Genomic DNA, 14532 nt, shown 5'->3' with positions numbered 1-14532 from the left:
GGAGATTTGCATCTAGGGATAGCAGAATAGAAATTTATGAAAAATCTAAATAGCATTAGTGAAAGCCGTGGGCTATGAAACAGAGTAAAGCAACTCGAGCCTTCCACCACACCAATACATGCCCATGCTGAGTTTAATAGGTTGCCAGCTTTGGCGTCCTTTAAAACCTTTACAACTGTTGATGGTGCACCAAAGGTCATGTTCTACATCAACTTGTTTTTCTGAAACACATCCCATCAAAAGGTTAATCACGTTCGAAGTGTCCAAATTCCTGGATGTGAGAGGGCCTACTTGTGCGGGCAAATGCAATGACCACATATGCAGCCACAGATGACAGAGAGATCAGACATTGTCGTGAAATGCTGTCTACTGAATTTCGTGCCACTCTACAAAGTCTCAAGAAAATGATATCTCAAAGTTACAACTCCTGTATGACCAGAATAAAATTCACCTTCAGAAGCATTTCTAATCTACATAGCAGCAGATCTCTGTAAATACGACTTTGAATCTACTGTACCTACCACCGAGTGCACCACCTGACATAGGTCTTGATAATCCTGGAACGCCCAACATGGGTCCACCTAGTCCTTGACCAGGGGCATCACCAGATTGTGTCAAAGACCTCCCAAGAACTTGGGGGGAGGAGTTACCTCATGAGGTCCTATTTGGCGCCCCTGAAGCAAATGAAGGGGCGCACTTCCGCCAATCATCATATGTCTTCCAAAATGGTTTTGTTGAACAGTCATGGATCCTGCATGCACTGTATTTGCAAGTCCTTGATACATTTGTGATTGCATGAAATCAGTTGTATGGTTGGGCTGCATTTGATGGTTGAAAGAAACACCTGGAGGATGAGACATGCCTTGAAAACCATGCATATACATATGCCCTTGAAAGGACACAGGCCCTTGGGCCATGGCAGGAGCCTGTGGATGTTGATGTTGGCGAGCAGGCTGTTCTTGTCCAGAGGGGGATGTGGGTGGATTAGAATTAGAACTTGTGCCCAAATGAGAGGCTGCTATTCGGGTCTGATTTTCAAAAAAGAATAATCGGTCACGCTCGACTGCATCACAATGCTTTAGAAGTTCGCTATCCAACTCGTTTAGAAACTTCAACTTTAGCTCCAGCTTTTTTAACTGTAAGAACCAAATGAATTGAATCAGTCAGAAAATTAAATCAAGGAAAGCATTTCTCAGGAAAAGTGAAGAAGACTGGAGGAATAGAGAAAGCCAGAGCACGAGATATTTCGTGAAGAACTATCCTAGTTATTGGAAAGAAAATGGGTTAGTAACAAGCGAATGACTTGCGCAATGCAACTAATGTCAGAACCTTTCAAAAGCACCATGGAAGAACCTGAAATATCAGCTTTGACGATTTTACAGACTTAGATCCTGCACAACACCTTGCAATATGTATGCTAACTGTTTCGAAAGTGCGCATAGATCAAACATTCTTTCAGTACGAATGCACCACAAAAGAAAAGGTTTGTGGAATACCTGTTGATCAATAACAACTGCGATTAATCGCTGCATCTCACGCTCTTCCTGGTCAGCCAGAAGCTTAGCTTTGACAGCTACAGCCGCCAAGGCGCTTGCTGCTGCCTGCTTCACGCGTCCTGCAACTCTAGCCTCCTCCAAGACATTCAATTTTTGTTCTGCAACATCTGTCTTATGAACAACCTCCTTACCTGCGAGAACCATTCAATTTCTCTAATTGAGACTAAACCATAACTTCCAAATTACCAAGACAAATGTGCAGGCTTGGGCAAATAAAATACTGAGTCACTTAACACAGCACATAAAACAAACCACTTCAAGGACAAACTCAACAAACCAGCATGTAAAATGAATACATGGTCAACTTTAGTACCTAAGTTGAGTTCTGATTGAGTGGGGGCACCATCATCGTTTTGGGCAGTAGCAGCACTGTCGGACACAGGAATTTTAACCCCATCAGGTGAGCTTGGGTCTGCATCACCTGCTGGCGCGGTCTCAACTCCACTTTGCATATCCTCATCTACCTGAACTGAACTGCATGATGCGAACATGCCAATTAAGATATGTTTATGGTATCTGATTTCGAGAGACATATCACATTTATCGAAGCGATTCGGCACATATTAAGAACTGTAAAAAACTTGCATGCAACATTAAAATTGAGATAGGTGCCATCTACATCGCTGACCACAACTTCAGTGTAGAGTTACTTTAAAATATGACTCATAATCACAAGGTCAATGGTAATCGATATTGGGTACATATACATACATGTGCGGGGAACTTAACTTCTGAAGATATTGCACTTTTTTAGAGCATTAGAGAGAAATAACTTCAGCAACACCTTAAAAATTTCAGGAACTTGCCACAAACCTCATTGGTAAGTCAACCAAAACTAATTTAAACCAATTCTTCGCATTGGCACCAGCGAGCGTTCATGTTAAAATAGCCAACACAATTTACAACAATAACTGCGGAATAGGACCACGAGAAGCAAAGAACATACCGGTCAGGGTTTTCTGATATACTTGGCTGAACGTTCGTAACTGGGTCTTCTAGGATCATAGCAGTCTCTGCTGCAAGACGAATCCCAGGATCCTTCATTTGAAGCGCTCCTAATGAAGCTATTGCAGCCTCTCTACCCATTTTTGATCCAACCATAGTACCAAGGAACGCCATCTACAAACCACAGGCAATCGAGTCATGGAAATTGTGATAGTTGATTTAGTGATCTTTCCTATGCAGGAACAAGAGCCAACTCAGAATTGATCCTCCAGAGTAGAGTATGTAGTAGGGCTTTAGAAACTTTCTCTTACCAATCCAGCCAGAAATGATCAACCACAACACAAGTGCCACTGACGGGTCTCAGGCACATCCTCAGTGACTTCATCGGCCCCAAAAGTGGATCCCACACACTGAGATTCTGTTACATTTGCGAAAGCAATGGGAAGACTCAGCCATGCTGCTGGCTAGCACTTTAACGCAATCACTACAAACATCATAACACTGCCAAGGAAAAGACGAAATAAAGGCTGGAGGAACTAGGCTCCAGAAATTTAAATATAATAAAACATGAAATAACTCATCTTTGAAGGTCAAACTCTTAATCAACGTACATGATTAGAGAATGACTTCACATACTACAAATGCATCCATTCGGACACACATCGCAGGTGTAAAGCTGTAATCAACCTACCTGAGCCATGACGGGGTTGCCGGCTTCAGCAAATGCGGCAAGGTTTGTTGGCATCACCAACTCTTCATGCAGAAGTTCAACTGCAACGTCTGTGCTCGGTTCGTTGGCAGTACAATCTTTAGGTGCTTCTTCTAATGCTTCCTCTTCTTTTGGTTCACTCTGCGCTGTGCTATTATTATTCGGAATGGAAGCCGAAGCAGGAACATTATTGGTCAATCCGGAACCATCTGCATCTTCTGAGAAGGAGTCTTCAACAGGGAGCCGAATAAAATGCAAAATGCACTGTGCTTTTGACTTGGTTGCAACATGCTCCGCTATTTCGTTCCAGTTATCTCCATATAGTTCTAAAGCCTCCAGCAGCAGGAGGGTTTCCTGATCCGACCAACCTCCCCCGTTTGCGTTGAATGCTTCTGTGACATCCATTTTTATAAAATCTGTCGCCAACATACCCGGCCCAAATTGCCCTTCACTGTAGCAATCTGAGCATAGATCAAAATCAGCCTGCCAAAACCCAGAAACACCACATATAACACTCTCAGTCGGATGAATGATGTGAGGATTACCGTACGATCCAAAATAAAGAATACGATAGAGATGTTCCAAACAAACAAAGCACAACCGTTCTAAATTTTCTGTGGAAGAAGGTATTGAGCAGAAACTCAGCAGAGCATGCAAAACAATGGAAGGAATCACCTGCTTCTGACAGTGATAACGTTGTTTACTGCAATCTGCAGAACAAAAATTGCAATGATACTCCACTTCGGTTCCTCCCTCTAATGCAAGCATATCTGCAATGACTGCCTCTTTAGTTTTAGCTGGTTTTAATTTCACCATATTCTGCTGCAGGACAGGTGCAGAAGTATCAAATTGATACAAACTTGAACCTTTTCGAGGTAAAGCCCGCAGCATAAGAGCTGCATCTGATTCCAAAACAGTAGTGTGATGCGTCCAAGGAGGTAGGAATTCAGCAGGGGCATGATAGTTAATCAATCCCCAATGATCCAAGAATTCCATGATTCGATGAATGGACTTCTCATCCACGCCATTGAGAAGCTCCAACACATCAGCAACGGTAAAGACCTTTCCCAAATGCTCCCGATATTTCTTCATCACTGCGTTCCTGAATTCCATGTACATCTCTGGAGTTTTACCTGGCACTTTACCATTAAAAAACTCCGGCAAGCCCCTCTTCTCAAGCGTATGTATGTCAGTCCATGAAAACCAGCCTGCCAAAACAACATCGAAATGTATTTCCTCTCAAATAATTGTCCATCATTCGCAAACTCAAATTCACAAAGGATACAGCTTCATGATTATGAGCAAAACAAGTATATTCTAGAGGATTAGAGGAATCTGTGACGAAAGCTACCAACCTCTTATCCCGACATTTTCAGTGTCACAGCAATCACAAGGACTCGATAAAAGCAACTGCAGAACAATCCGTTCTGTGATGTCATATAATGTCCCCCTAAAGTAAGCACTGGTTCAAAAGGGACTGCAACATGGCGTAAGAAAAAGAATTAGGCATATAACCACTTCCTACCAGCATGACTGGGAATCGTGTGATGCTTGGGTTTTTCTTCTGCTGGATCCGTGGGATTCGATGGAGCCGAAGACGATGACACATGCAATTCAAGGACCAGCGATGGGGACTGATCACCGACGTCCACAGTATCCATGTTTGCTTTCGGCCCAACACTTGACGTCTCATGTAGACGATCTGCTGTTGCCGAGGAGCCCACTAAAACCTCGTCCTGCGGACTTGTGAGCACCTTATTCCCTTTCTCGCCCAATATATCCACCCTTAATTCCACCGGTTCTGTTCCTGATACACTTCCAACTACTCCATCCGATTTTAAAATATCCTGCTTGACAACATTCAGATCTGTTAAATTTGTTGCAATTTTCTTAGCTTCTGTCTCCACTAGCTCCCCATTGGTAGCCCCAAGATTCGGGGAATCCCCCCTTGGAGGTCTCTTACTGGCAGAGGGGGACCCCGGAGGCGTTAAGTGTTTTCGCTTCAGCATTATTGCGTTTGATACGAGTCCGTTCCCTGGCTCAGCTGCGACAACCTCTCCACTTTCTTGCAGATGATATTTGTTCAAATTTGCTGCCCCCACTGCTGCCTTAACCTTGATCTTCAATCCTACAAGTGCAGTACCAGATTCAACACAATTCATCCACATTTGTAAACACTCAAGAAAAATTCCTCAACCATCTCATAAGGAAGTGTTAAACATATAACCACTTGATGAACTTTATATTAACGATGACAAGCTGTAACATTTTTCCGGACTCACCGTCAACTTCTTGATCTAGCTGCAGGATACCGACCTACTATAGAACTACATGTGTATTCATAATGACCACAGTTTACCTCCAAAATTGCTGCTCCTTTGTAACTATTACACCCGTTAATGTCATTAAACATGAAAAAACACAAATTACTTAAAAACTGCCTGAGCAAGAAAGACTCGTCCAATCACCACCATAACTGTCACCCCTCTGAAATCTCACAACCAACGGCTCATCAAATTTAAAATATCCTTGCATTGGCTTCTGCTCCCCTTGTCTGGGCTCGACAAATTGCAGATGAGATGGGGATGAATCTTCTGATCATAATCAAACAGAAGGTGGAGGGAAAATCCAAGACATTAGCTCTCCCCATCTGAGGAAATGTAACTACCGGGTATTGATTCACGCCGTCGTTCCTCAGCAAATCATATTTCCAATCTCTAGTGGCACCCAAAACACAAGCAATGTGTTTAAGTGTTTCATACCGCTACGTCCGCTAAAAATGCCTAAACAACAAAGCTCCAAATTTTGCTCTACAAGGAAGACCTCCCGGATCAAGTGCGATGATTCTCGAAACCACTAGACCATACTCTCCCACATTTTCTTCCAACCCTCCCGCACTAGGTTTGGCGATTACAATTCATCGCTCACACAACTGAACACAAACACACAAAGAGGAAAAAATATATACAATAAACAAATCAAAAAAATCAAAAAATCAGAGCCCCGACCGCAGTATCAATCGTGGGAGCAATCGAGATGGAAACCCACCAGCGGGAGAAGCCGCAGCAGTAGCAGCAGTAGCAGTAGCAACAGCAGCCGGCTGACGCCGCGCGGCCATGAGGCAACACAAAACGCCAGCCGTCTCTACGACTTAACACGAAACTCAAACCCTGATCACGGCAACGCCCACCATCACCCCACCATATAACCTGGCTCCTCCACTGCGGTCCGCCCCGCTCCTCAGCTGCCTCCCGCCCTGTCCCGCCCCGTTGGCTCCTCGCAGGTGGGTGTGAAGACGCCGAAATGTGGTGTCCGCCATAGCCAGCACAGGGTGAGAGAGAGAATGGACTGATGATAGCCGTTTGCTTGCTTGCTGGCTTGCTTAGGATTCTTCTGTATCTCACTCACTCACTAGGTCTCTCCCGTCAAAGCCATGGCTTCTTCACCTCTCCTCGTGTCTTTTCCTCGTGGGAGGAAGCTTCTCCTCCTGTGTCTCTCCATCGCCACTCCATCCCTGCCTGCTGAGCTCCGATGATGCAGTTGAGCCGCTCTCTGCTTTGGAACACGAGCATCCCCTCTCCCCTCCCCTCCCTTCTTCTCAGTCTCCTCTGCGTCGTGGTCGACATCTTCTTCTTCTTCTCCTCCTCCTTCTTAGTATTATAATTACTGTTGTTATTAATACCGCATGCTTGCCTTACTGCATGCATGCTTCTCTTCCTTCCTTCCTTCCTTCCACGTCTTCATGAGTGAGTTAGTGCGCCATTATCTTCTTAGTTCCCTCCCGCTCGCCCCACCTCGTCGTCTCAATGACTCCGCCGCTGTCGATTTTGCTCCTCGTTGTCTCCGCCCTTTTCTTTCCCTTCAGTTTTCCATGTCCGCAACTTCCATGTTCTTTCCTAACTGGGTTCGGCGTTGACTTTTGAACCCCCAGATGCTTTTGCTCTCGTTGAGTTCCATCTGTATTTCTATGCGTGTTCATGGGTTGCTATATTTTGTTTGTTTCATTGTATTCGGTGATTCATTTGGATGGGTTGGAAATAGATTTTTTTAATGAATTTAAAGAAAGATTTGTTTTATTGATAATTATGTTTATTTTAGGGGAATGTCAAATAGACCTAAGTTTTTAAATTGATGAAGAATATGATATTCATGATGAATGTGGTTGGTTTTCATTGGATTTGGATTAACTCTTAAAGAATTAAGAGTTATTTTATGAAATTATTGTGTAATCCACTTTCAACATAAACCAAAAGTCATACATGTTAATAGTGGAACAAAGATAACAAAATATTTTATTTTTGTATTTTTCCTCTGTTTAGATGGATTTAAACTATAAATGTATAATGCATAATTAAGACTATAACTTTTACCTTCATAAAACTTACTATGTTGAAAACTTGAAAATACTATATCAAAGATGAAATATTATTATTGTTGAAAATTTAATTTGAAATAAGACCATGAGTTATGAATACTCTACAAAAAGATTTTAGTGTGAGTTGGTGTTATACTAAAACAAAAAACAAGAAACAAAAAAAAAACAAAACAAAACAAGACAAAACAAAAGAACAAAAAGCATGTTAATGTATATGTAATGTTTTATCCAATATGAATAAATATAAAATATTTTTTAAAAAATGAAGCACATCTATAAATAGAATCAACTTTAAAATTGGCAATTCAAATCACACATGCTAATGCATTATTTGTACAATATAGTATTTGGTTTTGATTCCATTGATTGTTTTTGTTTTTATCTTTAAAGAACATCTTAATTATCAAGAGTTTAAAACAACTCTGTATTTTTATTATTTGTCTCTAATATTTTAATTTTAAATTCTTAGAATAAAATATTATTATTTTATGTGCATGATATATTAAATACTTAAATTGTTGAATATTAAAATTTTATTTTCAATGAGTTATGATACATAACTATACAATTTATTCTTATGTATGTATGTATGTTTGTGGATGTTTGTACACATTTGTAAACATAGACACACATATGTAAAAGCAGCTACAAAAAAATAAAAAAGAATAAAAAAAAATAATATATTCAAGATTTGCATTTTAATAAGATTTCATAATTAGGATGCAACAAAGTGCTTAATTGGAAATGACAAAGCTAATGTTGAATAATTTATGATAGCTATATTATTTATAGGATCATAAAATTTATGAGACAAAAAACACACAAAAATCACCAACAATAAACCTCCAATACTTTAACATAATTTATGAATCTCTTTTACATGGAACTAAACAAATTCATTTTAAATAGTGAGATTAAAAGACACTCATTGTGTATGCTCCAGATTTTGATAATCCATCATTTTAGTATACTCTACACTTCAAAAACATATTATGAATTAATAATAAAATAAAAAAACCAATCACTATAAAACACACAACATGACAATCACATAAAACTCATCCTATTTTTAATGTATAACTATATTTAACAGACACATATATCTCTTATATAAATTAGCTTAGGAGGGATAAACCAACTGGATAAACGAGAGAAAGTAAAAACCATTTTTGATTGATTGCATATTTCATTACATTTATCAAAAATGAAGCAATAATTTAACTTTTGATCAATTAGAGATCAAAATCTGCATGCTGTAAATTGTCAAGAGTGTCAGTGCAAGCTCGTTTGGCATGGAGCTCGGAAGCACCAAACACATGGGATGGTATAGAACATAGTAGAATGGCACACAACATGGAGTTTCAAACAAAAAATTAATTTACAACACATAGTCTACAATCTTTTTTTGTGACCAACTGCATGGGTTTTATCTATATATACATAGAGAAAGAGAGAGATGTATACATAAAGATGTATTTTTCAATTCCTGAAAAGAAGTTTCTACACTACCTATAAACAGTCGGGTGGGAAGCTAGTGACCGACATAAAAAAGTTGTCTCAGCCCTCTATTCACAGTTGAGGGATATTGCACGTGACGAAATTCAAACCAAACTCTGACGAGGAGATTCTTGGGAATGGATCCAGATGCTCGGATTTGAAAAACGACATACCCTCTGTATCGCAAGCGATGGCGGACGAATTGGCTGGATTTAGCTTTAAGAAATTGTTTCTGTGTTCTGCTGATTCATCGGATTGTGACCACTTTTCGTGGCGCAGCGTGGGTCTAGTGAGGGTCGAGTGCCTGACGTGAGGATGAGCGTTGAAAGAAAGATTGTTTCCTGTGCGCCGCTAGTGGATTCTCTCAGCGCGTGCATTGTGATTTGTTTCACGACAAACACATTCGTTTCCTGGGATTAGAATGTAGTGTTTCACGTTCGGCGACGGCTTTAGGGTGCGCGTTGTGGAGTTGGGTATTTGTGCGGTCTCTTGGGCGGACAATTCGTAGCGTCATGGTGGGTTTGAAGTTTGTGGTACTCGCTGTCCTACTTCGACGGGCTTTTTGGTTGTGAAAGATTCGGGCACTGTTTGGTTCGTGATTATCTCTGAGGTTTTGAGTTGGTGTTGCATCTGTGCGTGAAACGTTGCCCTAGTTTTCGTTGTAGTCATCTGGATTGATGTAGATAGTGTTAGAGAGGGTTCTCACCTAGGGTTTAGTCTCTGAAAGAGAAGCAGGTAGATTTTGGTTTACTCAGCCTCGACATGGGGAATTTGAAGGACGTCGATGACGAGGCGGAATTCAGTAACGGGATTGCAGACCTGCATATTGATGGCTCACGTGGCCACACCGAAGCTGAAGCTGGGGATGATGACGAGGAGGCGGAGAATCTGCTGGTAGGGTTAGGGTTCGTGCAGCCAGTTGAAGACTCGGAAAAATGGAAGGTGGAGAGGCAGCACTTCCCGAGTAAAGTTGGCGGATGTCCGGCGTGGTTGGACCCGATTAATATTCCAACCGGAGAACAATCTACTTGCGGAATCTGCGATAGTCCGCTTGAATTTCTTCTGCAGGTCTATGCACCCATAGATGATATTGACGATGCATTCCACAGGTCCTTATTTGTTTTCGTCTGCCCAAATGCGTCCTGTCTGGAGCAGGACCGACATCATCAGTCCAAAAAACCTGAAGAAAATCCTCGACGTTGCGTGAAAGTCTTCCGCAGCCAATTGCTTCGAAAAAATTCGTACTACTCTTACACCCCTCCCTCTGGTGAGGACGACCTACCTATTTCCGAGGGAGCTGCTTTGTGTACGTGGTGTGGGATATGGAAGGGGCACAAAGCATGCGCTGCCTGCAAACAGACTAAGTACTGTTCTCGAAGTCACCAGGTCGAACACTGGCGAGGCAGCCATGCTGTGTATTGTCGCCAGGTGCAAGCTGCCAGGAAAGAAGGTAAAATGGACGTGAATATTCCCGTTTGTTCTCCTGGACCTGTAAGTGACAAGCTCTGGCCAGAGATGGAGCTTGTGGTAGATGAGGAAGACAATTATGAGGTCGACGAGTTAAGTGACCCGAATGCAAATGTACCAGCATCGGATAAGACAAAAAGCAAGGCGCAGTTGCTTCTGGAAGATTATGAAAGACGAAGAGAAGCTGGAGAAGAATTTACCGCTGCTGATCTGGAAGATGTTCATGAAGCCTCTCAAGACATGCAACTGTGGGCAGCTTTTCTGGCTAAGATCGGAAAGGCACCGGATCAAGTGCTGAGATATTGTCGCTCTCCAGCGGCGAAGCCCTTATGGCTTTCGTTGAATGGGCAACCGGAGAACTCTGGCATCCCTTCGTGCTCCCACTGTGGCAGTCGCCGGATTTTCGAGTTTCAGGTGTTGCCACAGCTGCTTAATTTCTTAGATTTCAAGGACGAGGCAAACTCTTTAGATTGGGGGACCATAGCTGTGTATACATGTGAGCGTTCGTGCGGCGAAGGAGTGGGTAAGGGCTATGCGGAGGAGTTCGCTTGGGTTCAACCACCTCCGGAGTAGCTACACACTGATTATTGAGGGTTTAGGGTTTATGGCTTACGTCCCACATGGGAGCTTAGTTGAACGCAGTACAACTCCTGATGATTGAATGTGAAACTTGTGTCAGATTGAAAGACTGCTTATCGCCATAGAAATTTAACGCAGGGTTCATCTTTGATTATCCTTCTTTTCTTGGGTTCATGAGAACGTAGATTATGTTCCTGTGCTGTCATATTGCTACATTAGTGCGAAGTATAGGGGATTCAAGTATTTGTATTCATGAGGGTGTGTTATTTATAATATTTTCTCGATTGCAACATGCTATTCTCGCATTATTCTATGGCGTGTGGGAGAGAAAAGTTGATATATTTCTTCAGTAAAATTCGCTCATTTAGAAGATATTTGCATGTGATTAATCGCATCTTAAACCTTGGATTCCAATAAATTCTGAACTTGTGACCTTGCTCGATTGAATGAAGCATCTCTACAGATTTTTTTATTGAATTTATCAGGCTGGATGCCTGAGCGTTAAAGTTATCACAGAAAGAACTTTAATTTTGCTTTCTCTTACCACAAAGAGCTAGGATAAAATCACTGGGTGTGGTACCATTGAAGATCACCTCATTACTGTTACTGATTCAAAGAGATGAAGATATGGAAGATATTTATCTACACCTTCACACAAATCATCATCTTAAAGATAAACACCATTCTGAATGCTTGTGGGGAGAGGGGGCATGTGTTTTCCAAATAAGATTAGATTATCACCGAGGGATTGTATACTGAGTTTCATTTTTTATGGAAATGCTGCACAGGTTGAACTTGCATTCCTGCTCATATTTTTCTCAATCATTGTGTGATGTTGCATTCCGTCTCCAGTGACGAGCAGTTGTACGCGTTTCAACCCGATCGAAAGGGAGACAAATCGAGAACAAGAGAAGATGAAATACAATTTATAACTTTTGCGTAGACACCGAGGGGTACCACTTGGCAGCATCAAGGGGACTTTCACTCTCGACGTCCGAGTAGCCTCTGCCCATTTGTTTACACAAGTACACTTCCAACAGTTCCGAAGCAAAGCAGTGTTCAGCGCCACTAGATCATCCCGTTCGGAAAAATCTGCTCCACGTTTCTGCTTGTAGAACAGGGTACATCAGTGGTTCCAATCGGCACGATCCAACTTGTTCGAAATTGCTTTTTCGAAGCCGACTCCAGGGACCGGGATCATCGCATGTTGGTTTCAACTGTCTATGGTAGGCCCCAACAAACAAACTGAAACCAGGATAGTATCCGAATCCAACTCCGACGTGGTTGTTCAGATCAGAAAGGCGTCGTTGTGGCAAAAGTTGGGGTTGTGGCTGCTCCATATGCGGCGGTTTAGTGGCCACAGGAACCCATTGAACAACGAGTACGGCCTCCTGCTCTTAAAAATCATGCAAGTTCCAAGAGATTTCTTTACTTTGCATTTGGTGTGGATGCTATCTGCCACTCAAATCGCTCTTTCCTCCATCAATAAGAAAAAAAAAAAAAAAAAACTTCTATGGAACTGGGGTAGTGCCGAAATTGCGTGCCGAGTTTTCCGGTGACTAAAGTTGGCGTCTTTCTCCATTCGTGTTTCGAAAACTACCGTTCACTTTGCAATGAATGGCTGTATTGTTATTAATATTATTTCTTTTGCAGATGAAAAGTTTATTGATACGAAACAGATGTTTTGAGATTCATTGTTGGGGTCATGAGAAACAATTTCATGAGAGGGGAGTAGATGTTCATCCGAATCAATAATTTGAGTAGTTTATATATATATATATATATATATATAGTTGTATATAATTTGGTGTTTCTACTTTTTATATTAGTTCTAGGACGATGAATTCAAGCAAAAACACATTATCTCAAAACAATATCTTGAGTGTATTGAATTTTTTTTCAGTAAATAGTGTGACCATCTTGAATTGAATGTATTAAGTTTTGAAATAAATATTTTGGTTGTGTCAAGCAGACTCACTTGCTACTTTCTCTTTTCTCTCAATGATGGCCTTTTAAGTACAAAGAATATGGAAGGGGAGAAACAAAACCTTGAGCCATTGACTTGAACTTGTAATTGATAATTCCTAAGATGGTAGTCACTTACAAAATTGGGTTTTAAAATAGTATTTAAAACATATATCGTTAGTATGAAAATCACATTGAATAAAGTGATTGGCTCAAATAAAATGAAACAAAAATTGAGTGGACATGTGTATTTGAGTGGACATGGGTATTTTTATGATGTAGTGAATAGATTGCATGTATTTAAAGATTGTATTGATGTGATTTTTACTAATGGAATTACAACATTGAAATTGTGCAAAATTTATAGATACATTAAATGTTACAAAATTTGATTTATTTGGATGCTCTCAATAGCAAGTACATATTAAAAATTTTGTATATAAGGAGAGAATAACTTAAAGTTGTTATTGAAAAAAATCATAATATTAAAATATAAAAAATAGTTATATTATATTATAGAATTAAAATAAAGTAAAATCTGGAAAAATAAAATCATCTCCTTCAATAAAATAATAAGACTTTTTTATTAGACTTGATTAAGGATCATGCAATAATTTATTGAAAAAAATTATTGCTAGAAAACACTCACTAAAAACACAGCCATTTGAGAACATGTGGTTCGACTGAGGGGGGCGCGAGCCCGATAATGAAGGCGAGCGTGGGGACGAACGAGAACGCAATCGCGTTCCCAGAAGGCGGGCGGGCGGGCAGCGAGGATACGGGTGAGCAGGCCGGGTGGAGGGACGGGAAGAGCGGCGCGACGAGGGCGGAGGCACAAGACGGCGGGGGAGGCAACAGCAGCAAAAGGAGTGGTCGGAGCGTGGCTGCATGGAGATACACCCGCCATTCATCCCCACCCCTGCACATCGCACCACCTCCATCACTCCACGCAATCGCGTCATCTCCGCCTCCGTCCCCATCCCCCATTGTGTGTGCATCGCTCCCTTCCTTCATCCCCTCACCTCGGACCTTCATTGACATAACAAACTGGAGTGAGTGCATGGATTGGCTTGAGGTGATTGACCACTAGATTGCTCGTCCCGCCGCACGCGTGTGTTTGTGTGTGTGTTTGGATGGTGTGTCCTCAGATTGCCGTGTTGTTGAACAGTTTCTGAGTGAGTGATTGGTGCGGGTGGGAATTGGTTGCGACAGTTGATAGTACCAAGGAAGAAGAGCTGGAGAGTAGAGGTGAATGGGAGGCTTGATGTGGTGGAGAATTCTGGAGCGATTGCTTTGGGGTGTTGAATGAGGTGTGGCGGGATTGAGATTGAATGAGACGAGGTGGTGCGGTGTTTTGGGTGCCTGTGCGTGGGAAGGTGGCGGTGACGCAGTGCAGCTTGGGAATCGAGGAGCCGAGACTTGGGTCTTTCGTGGTGTCG

The 14532-nt window shown here is 41.6% G+C and overlaps 2 protein-coding genes across 3 annotated transcripts; one reads left to right on the top strand and one right to left on the bottom strand.

The window, feature by feature from the left end:
• Positions 1 to 128: 128 nt before the first annotated feature.
• Positions 129 to 6623, bottom strand: LOC112277447 (SWI/SNF complex subunit SWI3A). 2 transcript variants are annotated; one of them, XM_073531427.1, is made up of 9 exons: positions 6259 to 6623; positions 4736 to 5338; positions 3886 to 4418; positions 3193 to 3693; positions 2503 to 2675; positions 1870 to 2030; positions 1497 to 1687; positions 651 to 1136; positions 129 to 221 (listed from the first exon to the last, which is right to left on the bottom strand). In XM_073531427.1, exons 1-9 carry the CDS (start codon positions 6326 to 6328, stop codon positions 204 to 206), a joined length of 2736 nt encoding a protein of 911 aa, XP_073387528.1. In that variant the 5' UTR covers positions 6329 to 6623; the 3' UTR covers positions 129 to 203. The 2 variants fall into 2 exon arrangements, with proteins under 2 accessions (XP_073387528.1, XP_024365546.1); XM_024509778.3 differs by lacking the exon at positions 129 to 221 and having other exon boundaries at positions 350 to 1136.
• A 2520-nt stretch (positions 6624 to 9143) lies between these two features.
• Positions 9144 to 11425, top strand: LOC112277569 (uncharacterized). Its single transcript, XM_024510067.3, has one exon. The coding sequence runs from the start codon at positions 9845 to 9847 to the stop codon at positions 11120 to 11122; it is 1278 nt and encodes a 425-aa protein (XP_024365835.1). The 5' UTR covers positions 9144 to 9844; the 3' UTR covers positions 11123 to 11425.
• The last annotated feature ends 3107 nt before the right edge of the window (positions 11426 to 14532 follow it).

Source organism: Physcomitrium patens, chromosome 25 (genome assembly GCF_059467195.1).
Source record: "Physcomitrium patens ecotype Gransden chromosome 25, ASM5946719v1, whole genome shotgun sequence".
Taxonomy (NCBI): domain Eukaryota; kingdom Viridiplantae; phylum Streptophyta; class Bryopsida; order Funariales; family Funariaceae; genus Physcomitrium; species Physcomitrium patens.
This window is presented reverse-complemented; position numbering and strand designations above follow the sequence as displayed.

What these genes read in the sequence shown, in the direction of transcription:
- LOC112277447 (XM_024509778.3), bottom strand. Translation starts at nt 6,328, where the DNA reads ATGGCCGCGCGGCGTCAGCCGGCTGCTGTTGCTACTGCTACTGCTGCT. An exon ending in TGCTGCGGCTTCTCCCGCTG is followed by an intron (nt 5,339 to 6,258) that starts GTGGGTTTCCAT and finishes CTGCACTTGTAG; the next exon opens with GATTGAAGATCAAGGTTAAG. An exon ending in GCAACCCCGTCATGGCTCAG is followed by an intron (nt 2,676 to 3,192) that starts GTAGGTTGATTA and finishes TGTGGTTTGTAG; the next exon opens with ATGGCGTTCCTTGGTACTAT.
- LOC112277569 (XM_024510067.3), top strand. Translation starts at nt 9,845, where the DNA reads ATGGGGAATTTGAAGGACGTCGATGACGAGGCGGAATTCAGTAACGGG.